This window comes from Anser anser (assembly GCF_964211835.1).
Source record: "Anser anser genome assembly, chromosome: 27".
Taxonomy (NCBI): Eukaryota; Metazoa; Chordata; class Aves; order Anseriformes; family Anatidae; genus Anser; species Anser anser.
In genome coordinates, this window is record NC_139748.1 from 6,073,061 (window position 1) to 6,099,755 (window position 26,695).

General features: G+C 45.9%; 1 protein-coding gene across 2 annotated transcripts; it reads left to right on the forward strand.

Moving 5' to 3' along the window:
* Nucleotides 1-33: 33 nt before the first annotated feature.
* Nucleotides 34-26,674, forward strand: SRPK1 (SRSF protein kinase 1). Of its 2 annotated transcripts, XM_083812300.1 has the most exons (16): nt 34-340; nt 436-496; nt 11,785-11,903; nt 13,102-13,210; nt 13,557-13,644; nt 13,845-13,932; nt 15,399-15,505; nt 16,146-16,311; nt 17,361-17,386; nt 17,879-18,092; nt 18,374-18,802; nt 20,247-20,347; nt 21,268-21,375; nt 22,737-22,806; nt 23,239-23,331; nt 24,100-26,674. In XM_083812300.1, exons 1-16 carry the CDS (start codon nt 49-51, stop codon nt 24,282-24,284), a joined length of 2,256 nt encoding a protein of 751 aa, XP_083668426.1. In that variant the 5' UTR covers nt 34-48; the 3' UTR covers nt 24,285-26,674. The 2 variants fall into 2 exon arrangements, with proteins under 2 accessions (XP_083668426.1, XP_083668427.1); XM_083812301.1 differs by lacking the exons at nt 34-340; nt 436-496 and adding an exon at nt 3,423-8,352.
* Nucleotides 26,675-26,695: the final 21 nt, after the last annotated feature.

Below are 26,695 nucleotides of genomic sequence, written 5' to 3' on the forward strand. Positions count from 1 at the left end.
GTCACACGCGCGGCGCCCCGCCCCCTCCCTCCAGTCCCCCCCCGCGCCATGCCGCTGCCGGAGGCGGCGCCGGCTCCCTGCGAGCCCCTCCCCGCGGCGCGCGAGCGGGGGCGGAGCCTGCAGCGAGCGAGGGGCGTGGCCTCCGCGGCTCGCTCCGCCTCCAGCAGCAGCGCCTGGAGCCGGGGGGAGGAGCCAGGAGCGGCGCTGGGCGTGGTGGCTCGGCGGCGGCGGCGGCGCGCGAAGCTCGGCGCGTGCGCGGCGCGGCCCGGCGTGGCGCAGGGGGAGGCGGCGGCGCGCATGCGCGGGGGGCCCACGGGGCTGCCGGCCATGGAGCGGAAAGGTGCGGGCCGGGAGGGGAGCCCCGACCCCCCCCCCGGTAACCCCTCCCGGTTCCCTGCCGGCCCCCCTCACCGCCCTCTCCTTCTCTCCCCGCAGTGTTGGCGCTGCAGGCCCGGAAGAAGCGGACCAAGGCCAAGAAGGAGAAGGCGCAGAGGAAGTGAGTGGGGGGCCCGGCCTTCCCCCCCCCCCCCCCGAGGTCTCCTCAGGGGGCTCCTGGGCGGGAGGGAGGGGCACGGAGCTCGCCCCCCTCTCCCCCCCCCCCAGCACCGCCGGGCGGGACCGTAACGGGGGGGAGGCCTCCGAGGGGGGGGGGTCTCGGCCTCCATGGGGGTGGGAGAGGCCGGGCCTCAAGGGGGGAGGCTCGGGCTCGGGGTGGGGGGAGGTCTCGGCTCCTCCTCACGGGGACGGGGAGGCCCCGCCGCTCCCCTACCGCTTGTGGTTCCGTTGGGGGGAGCCCCGGGGGGTAACGGAGCCGCCTGGAGCCGCTCGGAGGTCCGTGAGGGGGCTCCGAGCCCCAGCCCGGGGCTGTAGGTGCCCATTTCCCCCCCCCTCAGAGCAGCCCCATGACCGCTGGGGGTAGGCACCGGCCTCCCTTTGCTCCTTCCCCCCCCCCCCCCCCTTTTTCAAGTCTTATCGCAGGAGCCGAGCGCCTCGTTCGCGTTCTTCTCTAACTTTGATGCTCTCGTGCGGCTTCCTTCCCACCGCAGGAACCCTGCAGGGCCTTCTGTGCGGTGAACGGCTGGATGCAGATAGGAAAAAATTAAAGGATCTCGGCTAAACGCTAAACAACGGCTTCCAGCGGGCCGCCCTAAGTGCTGCATTCAGTGCTGCTTACGGATTCCTTCCCAGTGAGCGGCGATGTAAATCCCCGAGCCCGTTCTGTAAATGCCCTTTATTTCTGTAGGAGCTCCGTACCCGCCAGCTTTTACGCTTGCTGGTGCACGAAGTGAGGCTCGGGGTGGGCGGGAGGTTCTGGGTGTCTGTCTTCAGACCCGTAGCGCTTTCTTAGTCACTTCCTCTGACAAATCCCACGTCTTTTTAGAACTTCTCGGGTTGGTTTTGTCTCCAGCAAAAGGTTCGGTTGTTCTCAGGCAGGGCTCTGAGGGGTGAAGAGCATTGCTCTCTCTCTGGGAGATGCGTGTTGTATTTCCCCACTGTTTTGTACATTTTCTGATATCTCTTGAAGATAACCTTAGCATAGGTTTTGAAGAGCTTCTCCTTGATCTTTGTGTCCTAATTTCCCAATGAATAATCACGTGTTTCGTTTTCTTCTTGCCTACTTTCATTTTTTTTTCCTCGTCCAGCTGCAGGCAACCAATGCTGACCATGTTTGCAGTGGCAAGGACTGTTTACGTGTTAATCCTGAAGTTGTTGAACGATAGCTTCCAGTGCCGGCGTGTTTTTAATAAATAAAGAATCCTCTTTAACCGCATAGCTAGGGCAGGTCCTGTCCAGTGCTGCTGCTTGATCTTGCCACTAACCTTGCTTTGAGGGGAGAAGTATACTGCTTGTAAAACGTTGTGCTTACCTTCTGAAACTAGATGCTTCAGCTCTGTTTTCTAGCACTGTTTTATTAGATCCTAGCTCGGCAGTTAAAGAAGCTCGCAGGCACTTCATGCTTTACGTTGCACAGTGCAAAAGACCCAGCGTCAGCCTCTGATTTGGAGGCCCAGCTGCAGAACCGTTTACGCTATTTAAATACAAAGCTGCTCTGCTTAAATCTTCTAAAATAAGCTTAACTGCATTGTTGTAAGGCTTTCTCCATAAAATCTAAACTTGACGCCACGTGAAACGTCCTCCGTGTTCGATGGCATTTGGTCAGATCACTTGTAACTTCTCCTACATGGAACAGCTGATTTTAAAAGATTAGGGTTGGCGAGTGTTAGGAACTGCCTCGTGGGTAAGTAAAAAGGCAAAGAATGTTCTGAAGGGATTTAAAGCAATTCAAAATTGTTTTCACTTTGGAAGCGAACTATACCTGCTTTGTGTTTTTATTGTCAATCCAATGTGGCTAAAAACAAGGAAAACAACACTTAAAGGTTAAAATAATTGTGCATAGTATAAAACTGGAAAATTGTCTTTTTCATCATTCAGTAATGAAAATTGCAGCTATTTAGGTTCGGAGAAGACCAGGCTAAATTGTTTAAACAAAGTAAACCCTTGCAAATACTAATTACAATTCCATTTATAAGATTTTTTTTTTAATGGCAAGGTCAACCAAGTTGTTTGTTCTCTGGGAATCCTAGTCTGTTCCTCTGACTTCTTGTCCTACCGTTTTAAAAGCTTTATGTGATAGCAATGAAAGAGTGAGTGCATATCCTAACATTCTCTTCTGCAGAAAGAGAGCTGGAAAAGCTGCTTGGTAATATGAGGGTGTGAGGTACCCATGTCTTCCTGCTCCAGTAAGTTACCCCAAATCTGCTGGTGGTCTGGAGGAATCACTAAACCAGCTCTTTCAAATCTCTTTAGGAAGCTTCTCCTAGCCCGATCGTCTGTCCTGCCTCTGCTGCTGCGGAGTTGGGAGGCTGCTGTGGCTGCGAACCGGTCGCCCAGCTCCGTTTCTGTGAGAGTGGAGGAGGAAGAGGAGGGAGGGCAGGGAGAGTGGCGGCTGAACAGCTGGGGGATGAAAAGCAAGCCCAAGCACAGGGAGACCCTGAGGTCTAACGCTGGCTGTTGGCTTGCTTTGTGGCCTTGAGGGAGACATTTATTTCATTTTCTTCTGTGTCTTTTCCATCGTAAAGGAAATAGAATTTAAATTGTTTAAAATTCATTCTAGAAAACGAGAGACAACTTTCTGTTTGGTCTTCTTCTTATTTATCAGTGTCAGGAAATACACGTGTCAAAAAGCTCTAGTCCCTAATACACCGTGGGGAGTTTGGCATGTAGGCTACCGCGACGTAGGCTGCTGCCAAAAGATAATGTTGCTGAAAGCTATCTGGAAAGTATGGGATATATTAACTTTATCATTTTGTGAGGCGGGAAGATCTCTGGCACTATCAGGTGATTCCCAAAGTTGTTCAAAAAAGCCTTTTTTTTTTAAATCTTTTTTTTTTTTTTAAAAAAAAAAGAGCTTGTAGGCTTAAGGTTTTTTCTTACTAAATTTTTCTTAAGTTTAACCATACGCTTGTCAGGCGGCTGGATCTGATGGGGTGAATTCAAGTGGTTGTTTTTGCCTGATTGTGCAAAATCCGGAACAGTTCTGCGTTTCTTGGTTTGAGGCAATTACTTACCCCTCAGAGCTGAGCAGACGTGCTAGGTGCACCGTTTGCAGCGGTGCTTGGAGAAGTCGGGAGCCGCGCCGCGCTCTCCTGGGGACGGTTCTGGTGCTGGTTTTCCTCCCGTGACTTCTAGGGAGCTGAAAACACCCTTCCTGCGTCGCGGAGCGTTGTGAGCGGTTCTGGATGGGCAGAAAGGTGCGACGGGTGTGCCGACAGCTCCGGCTTTCGTCAGCCACAAGGTGGCTGCTGCCGTGCGGGGCCGGTGGCGCGGAGCACGTGTGGCTGTAACGCCCGGGCGCTCTCTGTGCCGGGAAGCAGCAGCGCGGGCTAGCAGGAGGCTTTCTCAAGGCTTGGTTTTTGGAGACGCCTCCTGGGTACCGCTTGGATGGGAGTGTTGCTCTGAGTTAGCGCTGGTGCAGGTGGAAGGGCTGATAACTGCCCGAAGCGATGCTGGCACGTGCGTTTGGGTAGTTTCATTTCAAAGTGTCGTTTCCTATGCTGTGAGACTCGTGCTGTGTGAACGAGAGCCCAGTAAGCGGGGAAGATGAGGGGTTTGATACGAAATCGTGCTTCTGTTTGACCTGAAATACAAATACAGATGCATTTTCCCAATGGCTCTGATTTATAATGGAATTAGGCGCTTGTGACTACTAATATTTTACTTTTAATTCTAGTCTGGCTTTTTTTCTGTCTGCATGGTTGCAAGCACTCCATGATCAAGTTGTTCTTTGTCCTGGAAAAAACAACTCCGGGTTACTTCTGCGATCAAGACCCAGGGCTTAAAAACTAGGCTGAAAAATAACTGTCTAGATTCAAAGCACTTAAACAAGGAACAGAACAAATAGTTGCGTATTATATCTCATTTTTCCCGAACTGAAGAAAATAAGTGTATTATTAGAAGTAGGCTATGAGTCTGTCTGCTGTCTAGTTAACTGGGTGTTTCAAGCCTAGTGTCCTGCTTTAGCAGTGACTTATGCTCCAGGAAAAGCTGGCCTGGTTGTGCACAAAACCAGCGGTTCTGTGAGTAGGGAGAGAGGGGGTTGAGCTGAGTGAGCCTCGGAGCAGAACGTGTTATTGCTGCAGGCACAAATGACTGCAAAGGTAACGGTGGCCGTACAGCTGTAACGTGTGGTGTGTTCTGAGAAAGGTGCGTGACTGCAGTGCTTTCTTCTCATTCGGAGTGCGCCGATGAATTTGTGTGATCCTTACCGGCTTTGCTGAGTGGGAGATGTTTTTTCACAGGGCTTTAAATTATTCTTCAAGCTTCCTTTGGTGCTGGAGGGAGAGCAGCGGCAGAGTTCAGCTGGTTTAGTGCCACCGCCCTGATTCCTCTCCCTCTTCCCAGCTGGATGTGATATTCAGCATCTTCAAGGCGATGTTTACAATTATCTGTAATCTTCTGGCCAGATTCTTGTCATGCGGTGAAGCCTCGCGTCGTTCTTCCTCTGCAACTGAAAAACAGTAGAATTGTTAGATGCAGACAGACCGGGAAGTTGGTAATCTTTCTGTCTTTACGCTCTTTCCAGTTTATTACTGCATTTCTTGCTCGTATCACCTCCTTGCTGTCTTTGGAGAGCCCTGGAGTTCTGACAGCACACTGCAGTTCCTCTTGAAGTCTCAGTTTCTCTTGCTTCTTGAAGCCTTTGCCTGGGATCGGGATCTCAGGTTGTTTTCCCCACTTGTCTTTCATAATTAATACCAGGGCCACGTCTTTTGTAAGTATTTTGAACGTACATCGAGAGTCAGGACTTGATGCCTCGCCCACGAGGTTTTTCATTCAAATCCAGAAGCGATGATCAGACTTCAGCATGACAGGACATAACGTAAGCTCTGCTGGTTTCCATGGAAGTCCTGGGTTTGTGTAGCTGGGATGGCAGACGCTTCTCCAAACAGCTCGTTAAGTGCTGCTGTGGGGGAGTAGCTATGGGGAGCGAGAAACTTAATTGCCTCTGTTATTTGTACATCGGCGGCATTGTCATGTGAAATTCATTATTACTTACCTTCAGTCTGAACTCCCACTGCTCTGCTAAACAAAAGTGTGTTTCGGTGCCTCTGCTTTCAGTTCTTCTGGAACAAAATGTTCCCAAACTGGTCCTGGAGGTTCTCAGCGATGACCCACGATCGTTGCTTCGATTTCCAGCTCTAGCTCTGGAGTGACTGACCTACAGCAGCAAGCACGGCAGATCGGCCGTCCTGGCAGCAGCTGCCAGTTCTTTATTCAGAAAAGTAGGGGTGGGAGAAGGAATGAATTGCGCCTAATTACAAAGTAATGGGGGTTATAGGCTCGTAGCTCCCCCACAACATATGCTTCTCCCAAATTCCCTCAAATACTTAGAAAATTGAGTAGAAGGGGTAAGGTGTACGCAAGCAGGGAAGCACTTCTGCAGTACAGACCTGAATTCATGCTCAGAGTTTGAGTTTAGACAGTGACGGTGTTTATTGAACGCAAGATTTGCTTGCAGACCTCCTTCAGGTAAGCACGTTGGAGGCTGGCAGTAGAAGCAGTCGTGCTTCTGCCTCGATGTGCCTTAACGCGGTCCTGGAATTGCGGGCACACCGAGGAACAGCAATGAGATGCAGCCTGGCAAGCACGCTTCCCTTAAAGACACGTTGTCTTGATGCACAGATGTGAAAACGGGGGAGAGATTTTAAATCTGGGCTTTTCACCACGCCATATGGAGCTTCAGGTCTCTTTTTTTTCCCCCCGAATGAAAACAAGAAACCCCTGACAGCACTCGAAGCAAGGTCTTGCCCTGCTCTACAGCCCTGGAAGTCATTGGGCGGGTGGTTACGGTGGAAGGGGCGTTAGGGTGTTCTTATCCGTGTCCTACGGGGTGAGCCGGGTTGCTCATCGCTTTAAATTTCACCAGTGAATTATGTTTAAGGATGCAAGTTTCACGTGTGTAACTCCAGCTCCCGGAGAAGGAATGACAACTTCTAGTGCTGCCGGCGGCGTAAAAATCACTTAGGAAAGCAATCGTCCTTGGCTTCCTGCAGACGGCTTCAGACCCCTCAATACCAAGGGCACGGCGATGTGAGGTGGAGGGAAGGACTAAGGAAAGCGTTTTTCCTTTGCTCACACGTGAGATTGATGGGTGTGACAAAAGTGATTTGGACTAGATGTATTTGCTGCCTTTGGTGAGGGCAGGAAGGGTCCGGATTGTATCCCTTCAAAGCAGGTAGAAGCGTAGCGCGCGTTTCCAGTGTTTTAAGGACAAGGGAAGAGCCTTCTTTTGAAGAAGTCACTGGCCTCGAATAGGAGACCCAAGCACCTCTCCCAAGCGTTTTGGTACGTAAGTTATCAGGGTGGAGGAAACACGCCCCGAGCTGTGGCAGTGAAGCTGCGTGCGGAGGCAGTGCCGGTGCTGAGCAGCGTGAACAGCGCCGCTTTTCCCTTTTTTCCCCTTTTTTCTGTGCTCACCCGCAGGACGTGCTCCCCCCCGCTTTGGCTATTTGAGCCTGCTTCGGAGCAAACCTGCAAGAGCGCGCCCCTCGTGCGACCAGGGCTTCTTCATGTGTCTTAACCTTACGTTTAGTGGGTGGGCCAGCGGAGTGATCCCACGGGAGACAGACACGGGAATGCAAATCTGTTTTTTTTCTCAACTCTTTGGGGAGACAGACGAGGGAATACAAACAAGTTTTTTCTCAGCTCCCTGAACGCCTTTGTAAGGAGCGAGCGATCGAAGCTGTGGTTCCTCCACGCGGCTGCTCTGTCCCCGCCGTGCATCGCAGGGGCGAGCGGGGTTGTTGGGCGTTAAATTCAATGAACGAGGAGCAAACGGTGTCTGCAGAGGAAAACCTGCGTGTTGCTAGCGCCTCTTCCACCATGAAGAGCTCTGGCAGTTCTTAATGCAGCGAGCTTTTCAGGTATGGAGTCAGCTGAATCTTAATTCCTTAAAGCTCTCGGTGTAGAACTGCAGAGCCGGCCTCCGAGCGCCTTCTGCTCACCACCATCCCTTCCTAGCAGAGTCTCTAAATTATTACTTGCTAGTGTCGCGTTGCTGCTGACCTGCTTCCCCACGGCTCGCACAAACGAGCAGGCCGAACAGGGCCAGGAGATGGCCAGGAGATCTTCTGCATCGTCTGAGGAAGATGAGAGGGGACTGGCGCTGCGCAGAATGCTCGCTTCTCTTTAAGATCTGGTGGAGGTTTGACTCTTCCTTCAACTTTTTATGCTGCTTTTGACCGTAAAGGATGTGTTTTTCTTGTAACCCTGGATGGGAGAGGCTTGGAATTACTTCAGAAAAGGCGTTTTTTCTTTGAACGCCCTTGCTCTCCCGTGTGATCGTACCGGCACCTCTGTATCAAAGGGGCTGGGCTGCCGGCAATTACCATCAGCTTCATCCCGGCTTTGAATCCGCTGAGCCACCGCATAGGCAAATAAAACCGGCTTGTGCAGGAAGATGAAACGAAGGATCTGAGCGAATCCCTACGTTTCATTAGAGGGAAGATCGACGCAGGTAAACATCAAGAGGAGGAGACGTATCTCTTCATGCCCGGCCCCCCAACGCACCAAATTTGCGGGAGGGACCGGCTGAGAGCAGCCCCCAGCCGTGCTGCGAGGCCCTTTACCTGCAATGCAGTGCTGGGCATCTGCAGCTAGGTGGTGGAGGCAGAGCCCTCGCCTCCCTCGCACAAAGCTCCGCTGCGCTCGGGGAGAAGCAGCCCCTCCGCCTGCCCTCCATGTCCCCTCTCCTCCCCGGCAGCGTGGCCCCTGAGCTTTGATGGCTCTTTCCAAAACGGTTGGGCTGGCTCCGGGAATATCTTTATCCATGGGAGGCCGCGCTTCGTGCAGGTAGGTTCCCCCTCTTCATTTATTTTTTTTTGTTTTTTTTGTCTCGTGACTTGCAGTTCTTCGGGCAGTCCTGAGAGAATAAGGACTTTTTTTTGGGGGGGGTCTCCAGGTACAGGTTCCTGTGAATTCCATAAAAGAGCTGGCATTTTGCCCTGGCATTGCTGTTCCGTCTCCTTCGGTAAAATACTGCTCTGTAGTTGTGGGAAAAACTGCAAATCCAGTGAATTCTGATGATGAATCAGTGCATCGAGGGAGCAAAAGTAAAAGGTGATAGAAGTGTTTTCAGGTAGAACAGGGGTGGTTTTAAAAAAGTACCCTAAACCACTAGATTTTTTTTTAAATGTAAACCATTAACCAGTTTTTCCCAGAGGCTTTTTATCTGTTTGTTTTGCAATATTGCTGAAACTGCTGTTGTTTTTAAATACCGGGTAGGGATTTTTTGCTGTCCTTAGCAGCCTTTTGTGCCTGTTGGAGAGCTGCCTGCGTGAGGGACGCAGGCAGCTGAGGGCTGGGGGTTTGTGCATCAGCTTTTCTTTGGTGTTAACGCTGATCTGCACCGATCGAGATTCCTTTAATCCCTGTCTGCAGTTGGTGTGGCCGCTGGGGGAAGGAGGTGGTGGCATGATACCTGGTGAATTTGCCCAGGAAGGCAACAAACGAGAGGGTCTGGAGGTGATTTCATGAAGCAAACAGCGCTGTAGGAATGGATGTGACCTGAATACAGCTCTCTCTCGTATTTTATAACCTATTATACCAACCGGTGCTCCACAGGAATCGCCCCGGCTCCCCGGGACAGGCTGAGATGGGGCTGCAGGCGGCGTTGCGCGCGGGGCTCTCGGCGGCGTGCCTCGCCAGCCCCGTCTGCGAGGGTGCAGAAAGCTTCCGAGCGGCTGGGTTCGAGTGCTTCCAGCACCTTCTTCCTTCGTGCGTGAAATTCCCCTTACCGAGAAGCACCGGGGCCGCGGGGCAGCGTGATGGCTCTGTCCACATCACTGGTTTGGAAGATGAATCTGCTTTTGAGTCCGTCCTTCTGTGCTGCGTCTTGCACGGCTACAAAAATCTGGAAGCAGCACTGGGAGGATTACTCCTCGCTGCTTGTGCCACGGGTGTGGCTGCTGGGCTTCAGTTCTCCTTAAACTCTCTGTCCAGTTCCTTGCCCTGCGGCTCCTTGCCCTGTTTATAGGGTCTGATAGATCTTAGCATCCAGTCTCCCCTTCAGCCGTTCTGTCCGCGGCCCTTTCTTGCCTCCATGCTCTAATGTGGGGACGGTGTGACTGTACTTTGCTTGTCCCCGTAGGAATGCAGCACATTTAAAGTACATTTCTGGCCTCCAAGACTTTTTTTCCAGTTTTTTTACCCCCAATTCATAATTCTGTGGCTCACAGGGGGAAGAAAGATCTATTACAAGCCACCTTGGGGCTGGATCAAGCTCCGGGGTAGCTGATAAATGTCTCGGTAGCCTGACAGCAGCAGCAGGTCTGTCTGTCCGGCGGTCCTGTGTCGTTCAGGACCAGGACCCCGCGTTGCTCATCCGTTCCTGAATTCCCAAACCAGGGCTTGGTAGCTCTGACAGCAGACCAAAAGGAAACGCCGGGCGGTGCGGTTGTGGCGGGGATGACGTTGTGGTGCGTCTCTGACGTAATGAACTTCAGTCCCTTGTTGTAAATGGCTGCAAATTCCGTCGTGATCGGATCAAAAAGGGTGATCTCTTCCTGTTGTGCTCTGCAGGTATGGCAGATACACATCGATCTCACGTGCAGAAATGTATTTAATACGCGATTTCAGCAGAGTGCACGCGTAGTAGGTAAATGCTGAACGTGCTTTCTGTTGCGTGACCGCTACAAAATGAAATACTACGGTTCTGTCGTAGCTGAAGGTCGGTTGGTACGGCCAGGGTACGATGCCCGACTCCAAGGTAGGAGCTGTGAAAGCTGCATCCAAAAGCCCACGTACATCAGCGTATCCCCTGTATCCCCTGGCGTAACCAGTGGCTGTTTCACCAGTTAATCCTTGGAGCAAAATGAGGTGCGTTTGAAGGAGGGTGGTGGAAGGCATCAGTTATATCTGCTGCTTCCCTGGAACAATAGCTTCAGTACAGGAAGCTTCCACTAATTCACAGTGACAGGCTCGTTGTGAAGAATGTTATCTTGTGCTCGTACGTCACTGCTGTAAAGAAATAAATTTTGGTACCCACCTCTTTGGACAACTCCATCTTTTTTTTTTTTTTAAGATTGTACTTCTAGGAAAAGGAAGCTTAATGTTGGTGTGCAATACTTGGCCATTAAATCTTGCCAATACAAATGAGCTACAGGCATTGTTTTCATTACAAACGCTTGCTATCTACAAAAGGATATTGAAAATTAAACTTTGTAGAGAATTGACCGTTCCCTGCAAGGCTTTGTGAAGTAAATACCTTCTCTATTTCAGTATTGCCGTGTTATAAACTGTTATAAACCGTTGGGCTGGCTGGGAGCCGCGTGCCGTTGAGAAGAAGGAATTGGGGCACAGCAGGGACAGCAGTGGGTTTTAGCTCGGGGATCTCAGTGCCCAGGTACGAGGGCACTGCGGTGGCCTTTGCCAGTGGGATCTTCGTGTGCAGGAACTGAGCTGCGCCCTTGGTGTCAAGTTAGACACAAAATTAATGGTTTTATTTATGAATGTAGGAGCAGGAAAAAAAAAAATACCCCTCGGTGCCCGATTTCAATCCCTGTCCAGTCTCAAGCTCTCAGGAGGATTTGCGGAACATCTCTGTGCTCCCGCTCTGCGCAGTTCAGAGCTGCAGCAAACCTTGGGCGAGGAGACGAGCTCGAGTGCAGCCTCCACGTGAGAACTGGAGGAATCAAGGGCAACGTTCGTGATCTTAGAGCTCTGAAGCCTTTGAAAAAGGATTGTTAAATGGTCATTTCATGCCTAGATGAGGGCAAAGGGTACAAGTTCTAAAACAAGATTTAATTCTTAGTCCTTCGGAAAAAAAAATTAAATAGGTGCTGGTCTTCAAAATAGCATTCGCCAGCATGTAAATCTTCAGGTTTGGTGAGATAGCATCTCAAAATCTTAATTAGCTGTAGAAAAATCCTCACTGACTAAAGGGAAAAGAGAAAGAGATTAAAGAAGATAAGAGAGATAAAGAGATAAAAGAGAGATAAGAGATAAAAGAAACTAACGTTTTCATGGAATCGCCAAGCTTGTAACTCACCATTTTGTCTGGACTTTCTTTTTATTCTACTATAAAAGTGAATTCAGGACCTTAAATTGCATTTCTCGCTAGTGTATGAAAAGCCGTTCATATCTACCTTAGGATTAAAAGCAGGTAAGTGAAAACCAGTTTATCTGAAGGCTGAGGAGTGCATCTCTATTATCAGCAATCCCTTCTATAAAACGTAAGCTCCTGAATTGCAGTGTAACGTGTGCGACTTAACTGTTCTCTTTCAGACCCGACACTCAGCACCGGGGCCCTGCTGCTCACTCCGAGAACGATCTTCCAGAGCAAGAGGAGGAAATCCTGGGATCAGATGACGATGAACAAGAGGATCCAAATGATTACTGTAAAGGTGAGAACTCACCTGTTTGAGGTGTAGGTTTTTCAGTGTAATGGAGACCTTCCTTAGTTTTCCTACCTGCTGTTGGGAGTGAAAATAAGACCATCTCTGATTATCTTAAGTGGTTTTTGAAATTGCGTGAAGATAATCACATCTCTCAAGCTAACCTGAAACAGAGAAATGTTCTCTAAGGTAGCCTCTGTCAGTCAAGATTTGAGTTGGAGAGTTGTTTTCAGTGCATGTTCAATGCTTTTAGCTTCTTATCTGTGCCAGAAGACTTTCAAAATCAGTAAAAGCAGACAGTCGTTTTTCTGATGGTGGGGAAAAAAAATGAATGCCGCTTTCAACTAAACTTCAAATTATTCACTCTTTCCTTTTAAAAAAGTCATCATCTTAGTAACCATGCATCAGATAACTTTGTGTTTGCAAATACAGAGCAAATGGAAAGATTACAATGTGTAATTCAATACCAAGAGGGTCAGGCTTATTCTTTTTAATATAGCGAATTTTTTAAGTAGCCGGAATGCTGATCATGCAAATTCAGCTGAGCAGTTAGAACTTCTGTTCTTCTGCTAGTTCTGTTTTCTGCAAGGGATGGGAGAGAACTAGCATCTTTCGCTGGCTTTTCATGTGTTCATGTTTCAGCTGTGGAATCTTCCTGCGTAGCCCCCAGCTGAGGGATGCGAGGAGTACACAGCTTTCCTATTTTCAGTTGTGAAGTTAAATGTCAGTGTGCCTTTCAGGCAGGAGAGCAGTTGCAATGGAAGCGATGTTGGGATCTTGGCTGGAGTGCTCTCAGTTGATGGGGAAGGAGCATGCAATAGCAGTGCTGATATTCAGAACATTCACAAGCTGCATTTTCCAAGGGTTGTTAGCCTGGTGAACTTCAGGTGCTTTCACTGAAGAATTTTTTTTGTGATGCTGCAGCAACGATCTACATTGAAAAGGAGGAAAAGTCAGTCATTCTAGCTCAGTTTCATTAAAAAGATACTTTTCAGTCAAATAGAGAGCTCTTCACTGCTCTTCCTCTAATATGTTGTATATTTGTTTGGGCAAAATCCAATTAGGGAACCATTTGCATTTGTTTATATGATTACATATTTAAACACATCAAATAAGTCTGCCTCGAGTTGTGGTGCTTGTTCCCCATACCTGTTCTTCAGCACTTGCGTGCTCTATTGCTATATCAACTTCCCACTGTTTTTTCTAGGTGGTTATCACCTTGTGAAAATAGGAGATCTCTTCAACGGACGATACCACGTGATTCGGAAGCTGGGATGGGGCCACTTCTCCACTGTCTGGCTGGCCTGGGACATCCAGTAAGTCTTTCTGTCTTAGCCAGCATTTCTGGCAGGAAGCCCCAGGGTTGCACAAACGTGCATCTGTTTGTATTTAGATAAAAACAAAACGTGCCTGTCTATATCCTGATACAGAAGTTTCTTTTTAATATTGTTCATTGTTGATATTAGTTCATTTTGCGAGACATGACTAGCATGGATGCTTTATAAAAAGGGGCCCAAGTCTTCACAACAGTCCTTAAACCTTGTTTTTCCATGATTTTGTAAATCATTCCCTTGCATATGAGAGCTACTCATTATGATCCTGGAGAATAACTTCTGCGTATGAGTGCTAACAGTCTCTAACTTACTTACCGTGTGTGCATAGAGGGAAGAGATTTGTGGCAATGAAAGTGGTGAAGAGTGCAGAGCACTACACAGAGACAGCACTGGATGAAATCAAGTTGCTAAAATCGGTGAGTGCCTGAGAGCAAGGCTCAATTTAATTTACTTTTGGGAGTTCAGATTAGTCAGATCCTTGATCTTTCTGGATTATGTGGCAGTAAATATTTTGGGTAAGAACCTCACGCTATTGCAGTAGATCTGCTCTTCAAAATATATTCTTGCCTAGTAATTACCTTAAGGCATGCAAAACTAACCCTCTTTTTCTCTGCAGGTCCGCAACAGTGATCCAAACGATCCCAATAAAGAGAGAGTTGTTCAGTTATTAGATGACTTCAAGATTTCAGGAGTTAATGGCTCTCGTATCCTTCTTTTTTAGAAGAAAGGCGTAGGGGTGGGAGTTCCCTGGGTAGCCATCACGTCAGGGGCTGGTAAATACTGCCTCTGCATCCCTTTCACTGCCCGAGGAATCCTGCTGGGAAATCATTGCCCTTTGTGAGCCTTAGAGCTGCCTGCAGAGCTCCAAGCTGGAACGGCCACTGAGCCTGACGTAGTATGCGTAAGTCACAGAGACAGTGCTGCTTAGTCATGCTTTCAACCTAAGAGCTGCTGGCGTGGCTACATCTCAGTTCTGAATCAGGACCGAGGTAATGTCCAAGGTACCTTTTGTGGCAAGAGTGCCCATCTGTCTCAACCCTTTAGTTTTGCAGGCAGCCTCGTAATAACTCCTTGTTTAAAGCACTACAGAATGTCAGGACGAGTAATTAAAAATAGCAAGCGCATACGCGGTCTGTAACTTGATAAGGTGGTTTTCTAGCTAGGGTAGCATCTTACCTCGGCCTTTACCAAGGTATATATACCAAGAGGTATAAAGTGTATTGCTTTGAAAAATCTCCTGCGGTTCTGTGAATAACCTTCTAGTAGGCAGTTATTTGTGGGAAGTTGTAATAATGAATCCTTAAAATTTGCAAGTTAGCCTTTTTTTTGTATCTTCCCGCTTTGCAGCATCTTGAACATTATTTCAGTGGAAACTACCAGGCTGCAGGTTATAAACTTTCTAAAGCTCTTTGAAAATAAGTAGCCCCGTAACATATTTCCTCAACTTTTTTCCAGAACCTAGCACTGAGCAAATGTTGACTTGAGGTATTACTCTCACTTGTGAAACGCATGCTTCCTTCAAGTGTAGAAGAAAATTAGTATAATAAAATCCTACAAGTGTGGCTGTCAAAGCAAAAGCACGATACCGAACGTGTCAGTAGTGACTGTAACTGTTTGAGATCTTACAGACAAATAATGTAAATATTATTGGAGTCCAGGCTTGTAAAAAGTTTGTTTTGCTGGTAATGAAGCAGGGTGGAGGAAGTAATTTAATTGTTCTGAGGATGACTTATGAAATGGAAATTTGATTATATTTTCAGGTGCTGCTGGTACAGAGAGATCCGGCATTGAGTTTTGCCCGGGGCAAGAGTTTAAACAGTTCCAAAGCTTACATTGTTGGCTTGAAGCTGCTTCAATACTAGCAGGAAATACTAATGCATGGTTGCTTGTGTAGCTGGCTTCCACCCAAAGCAGGAGATTGCTACTGCTGCTTTAGGACCATTGTTGTAACCAGCTCTGTCCTTCTGTATTTTAGGTTTTGGGTAAAACACTGATGTGTGTAATGGGATGGTGCTGTTAAGGAGTGCAGCTGCTCTGAGCTGTGTCAGAAGGATGAGTTTTCGTTAATGCAGAAACAATTGATTGGTATGGACTTATTTTGATCCTTAGTCCTGGGAATTGAGGGCTCCTTGGGTCAGGATGGCCATCTTTTTCCTTGACTTAGTTCCAGATATCTGTATGGTGTTTGAAGTTCTAGGGCATCATCTACTGAAGTGGATCATCAAGTCAAATTACCAGGGGCTTCCACTCCCTTGTGTCAAAAAGATCATTAAACAGGTATGTTCTGGTTCTGACTGCGCTGTTACCCTCGACCCACTGAGAACTCTTTCATGGTGGGGCAAAAAATTTCAGAAGAAAACAGAAATTAAAAATCAGGGGTATGTCTCTCATGCAACGAAGTTGTTCTTGGGTTATTTCCTTTCTCTCCTACAAAAACCTCCCGCTACAGATACATATTTTCTGTCACTTAAACCATGATAGGAGATCAGCTTTGCTTTTACCCTCTTCTTTCCCTCACAAGTGCAAGTAATTCTTTTCTTAAATTGTCACAGTAAGTACAGTGCTTAAGGATGGGAAAAGCAAGAGAAACCTGTTCTTCCTACTGGCTGGTTGCCTAAGAAGAAACATCTTTCTGTGTGTGAGGTAGAGGGGAGGAGGAAAGTATGATTTTATTGTGGGGTATTAAAATTTTATTTTCAACTGCAGTAACTTAAGTTATGAGGCACCATTTTAAATTCATAGTTAAAAGTCTTTACTCAGATCTGTGTTTTCTGGAATTCTAATAACCACTGGTCACGTTAACACTAACGTGGAGTATTTTGAAACAAAAATCTCCTCGAGGTTTGCTAACCATTATGGGCAGTTTTAGAGTTCCTTGCCTTTTCTAATACTTGATTTTCTTCTCTCTTGTCTGCAGGTTCTTCAGGGGCTGGATTACTTGCACACGAAGTGTAGGATCATTCATACAGATATTAAACCTGAAAACATTCTGCTGTGTGTGAATGACCAGTATATCCGCAGGCTGGCTGCAGAAGCAACAGAGTGGCAGAGATCTGGGGCTCCCCCACCATCCGGCTCTGCAGGTGCTTTTTTCAAAAAAGTTGGTGCTATTCCCCCAACCCTTCTCACCCCCTAAATCATAACTGATTTCATAAGGGAAAACTTCCAAATTCAGTACAGCGGAACAATAATGCAAGTAACACTTGCAAAAGCCAAACGTAAGTTGTGAAGTTAGTCATTTTACCTCGAAGATGCTCAGGAAGGTAGTCATTAATGTAAGAAAAATGGAGGGAGGATACATTCATGCTGACAGCTGCTTTTAATGCAGGTATTTTTTTAATCTATCTGGCATGGATAAGGTGGTAGGACAGTCAGTCTTGTATAGAACGCACTGCGTAAAAGCCAACACACTCAGAATACCGCTAGAGTGAAAAATGTAGTGAAGAAGTTCTTGCGTTTTCTACAAAGGTTTATCTCCTTTCATTGCATGATGCTGGAAAATGCATTTGGGGAAGTTCTCAACAAGGTGATTTACGTGTTAGAGCTGTCAGTTCGCAGAAGTCAGAAAACTTTTAATAGGAACAGCTTCCTTGATGTGCTGAGGTCCCTAAAGAGCTGAGGGCAAAATTTCAATTGTTCCTCTTGAGAATATCCATCTGTACCTGCGGGTACTATTCAAAAGCTACTGCAGTGCAGATTGGAAGGCTCTGCTGGTCTTAATTTTAGAACATCAGCATTTAGCTGAGCTTGTTGCAACATAGCTTAGCTGGGTTAGGTTAGGAAAACTCCCTTAGATTTGGTATTTTAATGTTTTGGTTTGCATTTTCTTTTCGGTAAGATGCATAATATGTGTAGCAAATGAAGCTGCATGACAGGAAGTGTAAGTCTTCGGTATCAGTCAAGCAAGTGTGCAGTCTGTGATTTTAATTATGCATTTACTCATTTAATGTTTTCTCAGTTTTTTAATTCTTGCTGTACTTTCATAGAGAAATGAACATTTAAAGTAACATCTGCTGATTGATACCTTTAAAGTGTTGTTACCAGATCACCTAGGAAACACCTTAAGATAAGAATCTAGTTGCAGTCTTTGAATATAAACATACTGACTTACTGCTCTTGCTTTCCCTTTCAGTGAGCACTGCACCACAGCCAAAACCAGTAAGTGTAACAGCTTTCATGTGTAAGTATCTGTCAACTTCTAAGTAGCACCCGCATTGTCTCATAATCCAGTCGGCATTAAGGAAAATCAACCTTATAATAAGATCAGAAGGAAAAGCGTGATTTGTGTGTGTTGTAGACAAAAGCACCAGGTTCAATGCTGTCTTGGAAATGTAGGTAGGTCTGTCTCAAATATAACACCATCAAATAAATCTCTTTGGTGGTTTTGAGGTCTGTTTGACTGTCTGTGGAGTCTGGGATCCCTCATTTGGTGAATACTGTTGGTTTCTCAGGACATAAATGCAGTGAGACGAGCAAAAGACAACTACTCCAAAAAGCTTAATATTTGCTTTGTGTCTGGGAGGAGAACTGTCTCCGGAGTTTTCATCCCAGACTGCTTTCTCAGATTTAGAGTAAAGTAAAACTTGGCTTACCTAAGATTTATTGAAATATGAGATACTAAGTCAAATTTCCCTCCTTGCTTCTGTGTAGGCTGACAAAATGTCAAAGAACAAGAAAAAGAAGTTGAAAAAGAAGCAGAAACGTCAGGCTGAGCTGTTAGAGAAGCGAATGCAAGAGATAGAGGAAATGGAGAAGGAAGCAAGCCCTGGGCAGACGCATCCTGAAGAGGAGGAAGAAGCTCAGAGCCCTCTGGAAATGCTCATAAAAGTTAGCCCACCAGATGAAGAGGTTGGCAAAAAGACAGGTATGGACCTAAAGTATTGCTGGAGTAGCAGAGCTGTGTTCTTTCACTCAATGGCATGAGTAGAGTGGGCATTCTTAGGAGAGGTGGCTGTTATCATTTAAGATGTTTGCATTGCATTCTACTCATGTAAAGAAGCTGGAAAACTTACTTTTCAAACTAAATAAATGAATGATTGTGTAGAGTTACATTTTGAGAGCTATGTATTTCTGAGGCCTTCTTGAACAGCTTCAGCTATTACTTTGTTTAGACACGCTCTTTCTTCTCCTTTTCCACTCTTGCAGCTGAAGTCATTGTGCACGAGCAGTCTATTCATATGGAAGGCAATGTGGAAAAATGCGTAACAGAAATAAATTGCAACGGAGTGATACAAATGACGGACTTCCCAGACTCTGGCAACCAGGGGTCTGTGCGACTTGAGGATGACCTTCACAATGCCAATGACTGTGGCGATCACCCTCACGCCCAGAAGAAGGAGAACTTCCATAGTTGTAATTACAGTCAGCAAAATGGTGACACGGAGAACAGGCCTCAAGCAACAATGTCGGACTCGTTCGTGCCCTTAGTTTCGGAGGATTCCATGGTGTGTCAGCCTACGCCCAGCGAGCAGCAATCATTCAACGAGCAGGAGATCAGCCATTTGCAAGAAAGCATCCGGACAGAGATCCCTTCGGAGGATGAGAATGAGAATAATAGCCCATCAGATAACAAAGGTACAGGAGGAGCCGCGTGAGGAAGGGCTCCTTTCTCCTCGATGTGGGGGAGCTGTATCACAACACTTCATCAGATAGTAATAGAAACCTCCATTTTGGAGGCTGAAGTGATCAGAACCACCTTTTTTGAACCTTTTCCTGCCAGGAGTAATTTACCTGACAGTCCTACCCTGAGACATTCTGCTGTTTGTACCTTCCAGTTGTAGCCGTACCTTAATTTTGACTATCAAATGCATAAGTGCTTCTGCTTCAGTATACTGATAAACACGACAAATGTGCTTATACATTTGTTTTTTGTTATAGGAACATTCCCTCCTTTATATCAGGTATCGCTGTAGTTAGAAGCTTAAATCTACAAATTGAAGCTTAAATCTACAAATTGTCGCTGGTTGCTACATTATAGGATAAGTAGTTAAGTGTGTTCTGATTGTTCTGTTCGTACCGTGGAGTAAAAGCTAACTGCTCTCGGTTACTTGAGATGAGTAAATGGTTTCCCAGAACTGGAAATGCAAGCAGACTGAAACAGTTTATACAGCGTAGGGGAAAAAGAACACTTCAATAATTCTGTTTGAATATGATTTGTTTGCGGGCGTGTGTGGGAGCTGCAAAGCTTGTAGGATTAGAAGATACGATACCCGGTAATGTACTGCAGTTAAAAACAAACAACCTGAAACGTGTTTAAAAACCTGCATCAATTGATAGATCTGTTTTTGTATCCTCGAGTCAGGGTCAGGTCAAGTATATCTGCATGGAGAAGGAGGCAGAAACTCACATTTGTAATTCTCTTTTAAATTTTTCTGTAGCGTTTTCCTGGCAGTGCTGCTAGGGAATCGTGTGAAAAAGCAGCAAGTGAAACTTAGACTTTGAAATTTGGACCGTGTTTAGCTGGGTGCCCCTGCTAGATAACTAGGTGTGTTTGCTTCTCACAACTCTCTCCCAAATTGCTTTTTGAGAGCTACAGCTGGAGGTAATTTAGTGACTTAATATTTTTGCTCTCCACCACGTCCATTGAGGTTTTTCCCAATATATACTTTAGCTCTTGTAACCGTCTGTGTTGCTGCAGTGACTGATGGCTGTGTCAAGAAGATGCTATTATCTGTGGACTCCCATCCTTCAAGGATTTGGGAAGACTTCTTAAGGGTTGAGAGGCTTGTTTAACTTCTGGCAGTGCCCTTACTTAAAAAGCCTGTCTTGATATAGACAACCTTTAGGTCTGTGCTGGAAAACAGTCACTCCTGCGTATGCTTTCTTGCCCTTCTGCTTAATGGTGGTGACTTTTGCTCATAGATTGAGGTTGACTTTTATATCGCAGGCTTTAGGGAGGGAAAAGTTCAGATCTGAAAGCAAAATCTCTCCTGGGTGGGGATAGGGCTGTAGGATTTGGATGACAGACGGTGGTACTGTCCATGTAGATTTAATCAGCTGTTGTACTTGTTGCCTCTAGGAAAATCGACTGCTGGGAATTTCCTTCTTAATCCTCTTGAGCCCAAGAATGCAGATAAGCTTAAAGTGAAGATAGCCGACCTAGGAAATGCCTGCTGGGTGGTAAGTTTAAAATCTTTTTACATTGATGGTTTAAACCCGCTAATTCATTTGCAGTATGCCGAGATTGAAAAGAATCCATAAAATAGATTCTATTTTATGGCTGCTTGTGAGAGCTGTGATAATTTGAAATCGTTGGGGGGGAAAAAAAGGAAACATGGAGCAGGGATACAAAGAAAGAAGCTGTCCTATAACGTCAGACTTCAGCCTGTGTTTTGGGTGCCTCTGGTCATTAGATTACTTCTTAATAGGCCTTTGAACAGCGTCACATCTAATGTGTAGAAATCTGCATATGTGAAAATTCTGAGGGAGTCTGTAGCTCCTCTGGAGGAAGTTGAAAAGAATTGCTCTGCGCCTCGTTGTGTAGTTTATTAGCTTGTCAAACCATCTCACTGGATTTGCGAGCACATGAAAGAGACTCGTAAATGGTTTTATTCTTTGATGATTGCCCTGTGCTGCTTTTAAGTGTTTCACATTTCAAATGGGAGAAATGTCTATTTCATATGGCTTTTAAAATGGCAAAATAATTGAGGTCTTACAGGAAAGGAAAGCTTCAAACTCAGGTCGATGGCAGGCTTGCAGCATCTGGCAAGGCTGCTGTCCCTGTGTTGCTTTACCTGCCTTCACGTCGCTGGATCATGGCCTCTCTATCATGATCTGATAGGAGAGGGTGCAGACTCTGAAACTGTCTTCCCTATTCTGCCTCTTTGCTTTGCTTCTAAATTGCCAGATTTTTACTTAAGGGGTGTCTCGTGTAGACCGTTTAAACCGTGCTTGTAGGAATACACGGAAATATTTAAGAGATGTAAAATTCCCAGGAAGTGTGATGGGAATGAGCTTTGATCTGGTCTGGCCGTCCAGGTTATTGATTCTTTTCCTTTAAACCATCTCCAGCTGTGCAGTAAAACGTTTGTTCTGTTTAGCACAAGCACTTCACTGAAGACATCCAGACAAGACAGTACCGATCCCTGGAGGTGTTGATAGGATCGGGGTACAACACCCCTGCTGACATCTGGAGCACAGCGTGTATGGTGAGTGGTGTCAGCCGGGGGCTTTCAGACCCCTGCTTGGGAGCATTTGGGGAAAAACTCGTGTGCTGTGCACTCTGGACTGCTGAATCACTAGCCAAGTCTGGAAGAAAAAAAAAAAAGAAGGAAAAAAGCTGCTAATAACAAAAAAACCCACCCATCAGTATTTCAGCCAACATCCAGACTTGCGAAATACCATGTTTCCATACCAAAATTGGTTTTATTTTTTTCTGCTACATGTAGCTTTTCCCTTGAAAGTCAGGGTTTTGCTGTACAACACCAGCAGATTCCAAATACAACTACGCTGTAATGTCGTTCTTTGGAAAAACAAAGCAACTATGCAATTTTGAAGATAGTCTTCATATAAAGAGCCTTTTTTGCTGCATCCAGTCTTGTTTCACGGATGTCTTTAGTATCATTTCGTATTTTAATCTCATGCATCCTCTGCATGTTTGGAGTCATAATCTGAGTAATGCTGAGACAAGGCTGAAGCTGTTCCTGTAATAGCTGGCAAAGGTAGTGATTTAAAAAAAAAAAAGTCAGTTACTGCGTGTGCCTCTTTGGTGTCTCCATTCTGTGTTTTCTACAAATTACAGCTTGGCTTTTATAGTTTAAGCTTGGAAAATATTGAGCGAAGTCCTTTTCGCTGTCTTGGAAAATACTCTGTGATTTTGATGGATGTGGTAAACATGGAATGCAGTTGGGGCATGTTGTCTCTGCAGGACGTGGGGCCAAAATATTACAGTGGTTACTCTGAGTGCCTAATTCAATAGTTTTTCTACAGCACTCCTTACAGAAAACTAAGAATACAGAAGGTCAGAGGTACTGTTAAGTGAATATGTAAAGGGTATATGTGTCATGGAATTTAGGAGTGGTAAGTGGAAATGAATGCCAGGTTTTTTCCTCATTTCAAACATGTTTTTCATGTCTATAGATGAATGTTCAGAGATGAGCTGTTTGAAAGATGTCCTTCTAACATAGGAAGTTTTGGGGAGGGAAAGCTTTGTAAAAATATCGGTTATTTTGGACAGCACTTTGCAGAATGCTCTGGAGGCAAAAGAGAAGCTAAGCATGTGAAAAGCCTTTATTTTGTACAATTTCACACGAGCTTACTGTAGTACGGTGCGATCCAAAATTTATTATAGATGTGCCTATGATGTTTTTTAATGCAGTTATTAAAATGTTACAAAGTAATGGCTCGTTTTAAGATGGTAATGGAATATTAGAATTTCCCAGCTTATTCTTTTGACCACTTTGCTTCTGTCCAGCATGCTTCTGGCAGAGACACGCAGAATCAACCTGCAGTACTTCTAACAGTGTGTGAAGTGCATTAAAGTGACATAATGTGCCTGTTTCTGTTTTAGGCCTTTGAATTAGCAACAGGAGACTATCTGTTTGAGCCTCATTCTGGAGAAGATTACTCACGGGATGAAGGTACGTTTGGCTAAGTCTTTTCTTAAAATGGGGCATGAAAGGCAAAGGATCCTTCTTCAGAAAAAGCCTTCTCTTGTGGGATAGCAACGTAAAGGCCCATTGCATAAAGATTATTTATCCAAATTACTGATGTTAAGGGACAACTGTGCTTGACTCTTTGCAGTTCTTGTTCTGGTGTTGCCTGTTCCTTTAACCCCTGGATTCTTTACCTTCTCAAACTGATCATCCCTGTAAACGTCCCCTTTTTTTCCCCCACCATACCTCTTAACTTTTTGTCCTTGCGTGTTGTAACCTGATTTCAGGTGCATCCCAAAGTGATTTCTGAAGGAGGTAGCATCTTTGTCTTCAATGTTCCAGGGAAGGAAACTGGGGTATAGAGAGAGAGATGTCTTGTGTGGATGTCATATTGTCTTCTCTTTTGAAAAAATGCAGATCACATTGCTTTGATCATAGAACTTCTGGGGAAAATACCTCGCAAGCTCATTTTAGCAGGAAAATATTCCAAGGAATTTTTCACCAAAAAAGGTAAAAGGAAATGAAGCAAACGTCACTTAACCCCTTGCCCCACACCCCAAATACACAAGAATGCCTTGCTGGAAATCTTTAAGTCTTTCCTTTGTTTTACGAAAGGCTTTCTCTGTAAAACTGCAGCTAAATATAAGGCATTCTTGTCTAACTGCTATAAAAATATAATATATCTTCATATAAAATATTTTATATAAATATGTACTCATCTTTAAAGTCTTCACTAGACAACTTTGTTCCATTATAATTACTTACCTAGAGCCTTAAGTCCCGAGTTATGTTGCTAAGGGCACATTTTACCTTGTTGCTAATCTTAAAGCCCTGCGTAGCCCAGAAGAAATTCTTGGCTTAGTTAATTCTATTTAAAAATAATAAATAATTAAAAAAAATCAACTTCTATTAGTAGTGTTTAGCTTCTTCCAACCGTGCTGCATGTACAGCGTGTATTCCAGTCAGTGGCACAATGTTTATCTGTCATGTCAAACCGTATAACTGGTGATTTAATAAAGTTAAATAATATTTGCTGATATAGGATCAGAAATAACAGGAAAGAAAAAAAAGTACGTCTTGAACAATCTTCAAAAGCAGATAGCAAAGTGGTTTTAGTATCATTTTTCTTTCGTCAGCATGCCCCACAATTGTATCTTCCCTGTGCTCAACTAATTGGAAGAGTTTTTGAATTCGGTCTGTGCTGTTGGCTGCTTGGCATGTCCTGCAGGTCGTGGTCGCGGAATGGCTGAAGTGAAACCTATTTGTCTTGGCTTTTAGGTGACCTGAAGCACATCACCAAACTGAAGCCCTGGGGCCTTTTTGAAGTCTTGGTGGAAAAATACGAGTGGTCCCAAGACGAGGCAGCTGCCTTCACAGACTTCTTACTACCAATGCTGGAGCTGATCCCGGAGAAAAGAGCGACGGCAGCAGAGTGTCTCAGGCACCCCTGGCTTAACTCCTAGAGGCTTCGACCCAATGCCACAGCACTACACTCCGGTTTACAGCATAGCATACACACACCCAGCTGCCCCTTCCCAGAGCCGTTTTTTTCCCTTGTTCATTTTCAGTGTGAAGTTCTTCCTTCAAGGCTTCCGAGATTTTAGATAAACCTAACCCGTTCTGCTGAGGCTGCTTGTGTGACTCACTGGGGGCTCCCCTCAGCCAGTGGGCATTGGCTGCGTTTTGCCTTGATTGGGCTTCGCCAAAGACTAATTAACCAGAACACGAAGCTTTTCCTGAGTCTCCTCACCGATACGCGCTGTCTGTTACAGATGTGAGCTCACCGGTGCTCAGATTTGCTCCGTTAGCTAAATCGCTGGGGGATGTGAAGATCTGAACTCATCCTCATCTCCCTGACTCAGGAGTCCATTTCCCGCTGTTCACCCGGTAGCTAACAACGGGGTGAGAGGTAACAGATGGCACCGAGGTGGTGTTAGTTCCTTGTAGAGCGGAGACCTCAAAATCCTCCATCATCTTCTAGGTGTCTGCTGTATTCTTTGCTTTCCAGTCACATAATTTTTCTTTAGTTCTAGCTGCTTAAATCTCTTGAAATGAGCTATTTAAATCTAGATTTTTTTTTTAGTATCATTTGCTTCTTCCTCTGAAGTGCCCTGTCCCTTTACTTTTCCCCTTCCTGTGTCCAGCTAGTCAGAATAGTTTCTGAATTCAGTGATGCTTTCTCCTTGTTCTCTAATGCCTGAGCCTGTGACTAGAAGGTGACAAGGAAAATGAGCAGAAGCTGGAACTGACCGAACGCACAACCCTCAGCATACAGATGGGCGCACCCTTTGGCTGCAGAGAGGTAGCCTTGTTGCAGGCAACTTCTAACGTTTCAGTGAGCTGTAAATTTCTTGGTTTTTATCCCTTTCTGCCACTTTTTTTTGCCTTGCTTGACGTGGTTGCTGTACCAGTGACAGATTGGCTTTCACTGATGCAGCGTATTCTCTCTCAATTTTTGACTGTTTGCTTTTTTTTTTTTCCAAGAAAGGGCAGCAGCATCTGTATTACAGCCACACTATAGCCCTTGGCTTCAGAACTCAGTGCTTGAAAGTAAAGATTTCCTTTAATTTTGCTTCAGGTGCTGGCCTTCAGAAATAACCTTTAGAAATAACTTCCCAGGATGGGATTGCCTTTTATTTTCTGGGGCGTCAGCACAAGGAGAGGTGGAAGAGGATTCCACATCGATACTGGATTAGCTGTTTCTAGAGTTCCCCCAACTAATGATGTCCTGTGGGGTTTCTCTATCACCTTCTCAGAGGAGGCTGGATGTAATAATTGAGTGGGTTAATTTTTAAAGTTAAATCACTGTGGCGTTTGTTAGTTTTACGATGGCTCCTTCGAGCCTTGCCCCTCCTGTTACAGACGCAGCGTATCCTACTCTCGAGCAACGTTTGGCAGTGTTGAGACTTCAGAGGCACATCTTTACCCTGGACCAAACAGGCCTTTGGATTCGTGGCAGCTCTCAGAGCACAGAAGTTGCCGTACCGGAGGCCGCGCAGATGCTATCCGAGACGCTTCCGTCGCCAAAGCTGCCAAGACCGCTGTTACACGTCACTTTGTGTGTGTGTGTGTGTGTTGGAAATCCAGGTTCATGAGAATTCATTCATAAACCTTGGGGTCGTTTAATCCACTTAAAGAGTTCCTCCAGCCCGGTGCCTGGCTGGGCTGATTAACGCAAATCATGCTGCATGTTCTTGTAGGGGTAGGTCAGGTTCTCTATGCATATAATCTAGACTTAAAGGAAGGTAACGTACCAAATGAGTTTGGAACTGCCGATCTGACTTTTTTTTTTTCCCCCTTTCACCTGGAGTTTTTCCAGCTGCGTGTCACTTCCATCTCTGTTACAGGAGGACTGCAGACAGGACTGGATTCCCAAATCCCCACTGTCCACGTACTGTGAAGTTACATTGGCAGGGCAAACGATTTCTGTTGTCTCGAAAGGTCACCCCGTCTCGTGTACTTCAGGCTGGCTGCTTAAAGAACTTTTCCTAGAAGGGGTTTGCACACTTGGAGAGCCCCTTCCCATCCTTCCCTTCCCCCTGGCACCCCTGCCCAGAGGAGGACGTTTTTTTTTTTTTACCGTGGGAGCCAAGGCTGGAGCCAGCTCGGGAGTTGAAGACCTGCGGAAGCAGCTGTCGGGATTCAGTCTTGTACCGTGTGCTCGTTCACTTGGGGGTTTGTTAAATTTCCAAATTGCCGTAAAGTGCTCACACTAAAGGATTTGTACTTGCTGTGTCAGTCTAAAACCTGAAGGAAAATACATTTTTATTCTTTCTACTTGGGTGCTTTGTCTTTTTTCTTTGTGAAAGCCATACAATAAACAGATTATTTAATAAATAAGCCCTATTCCTCATGTTCCCTCTGTAGGTCTGTT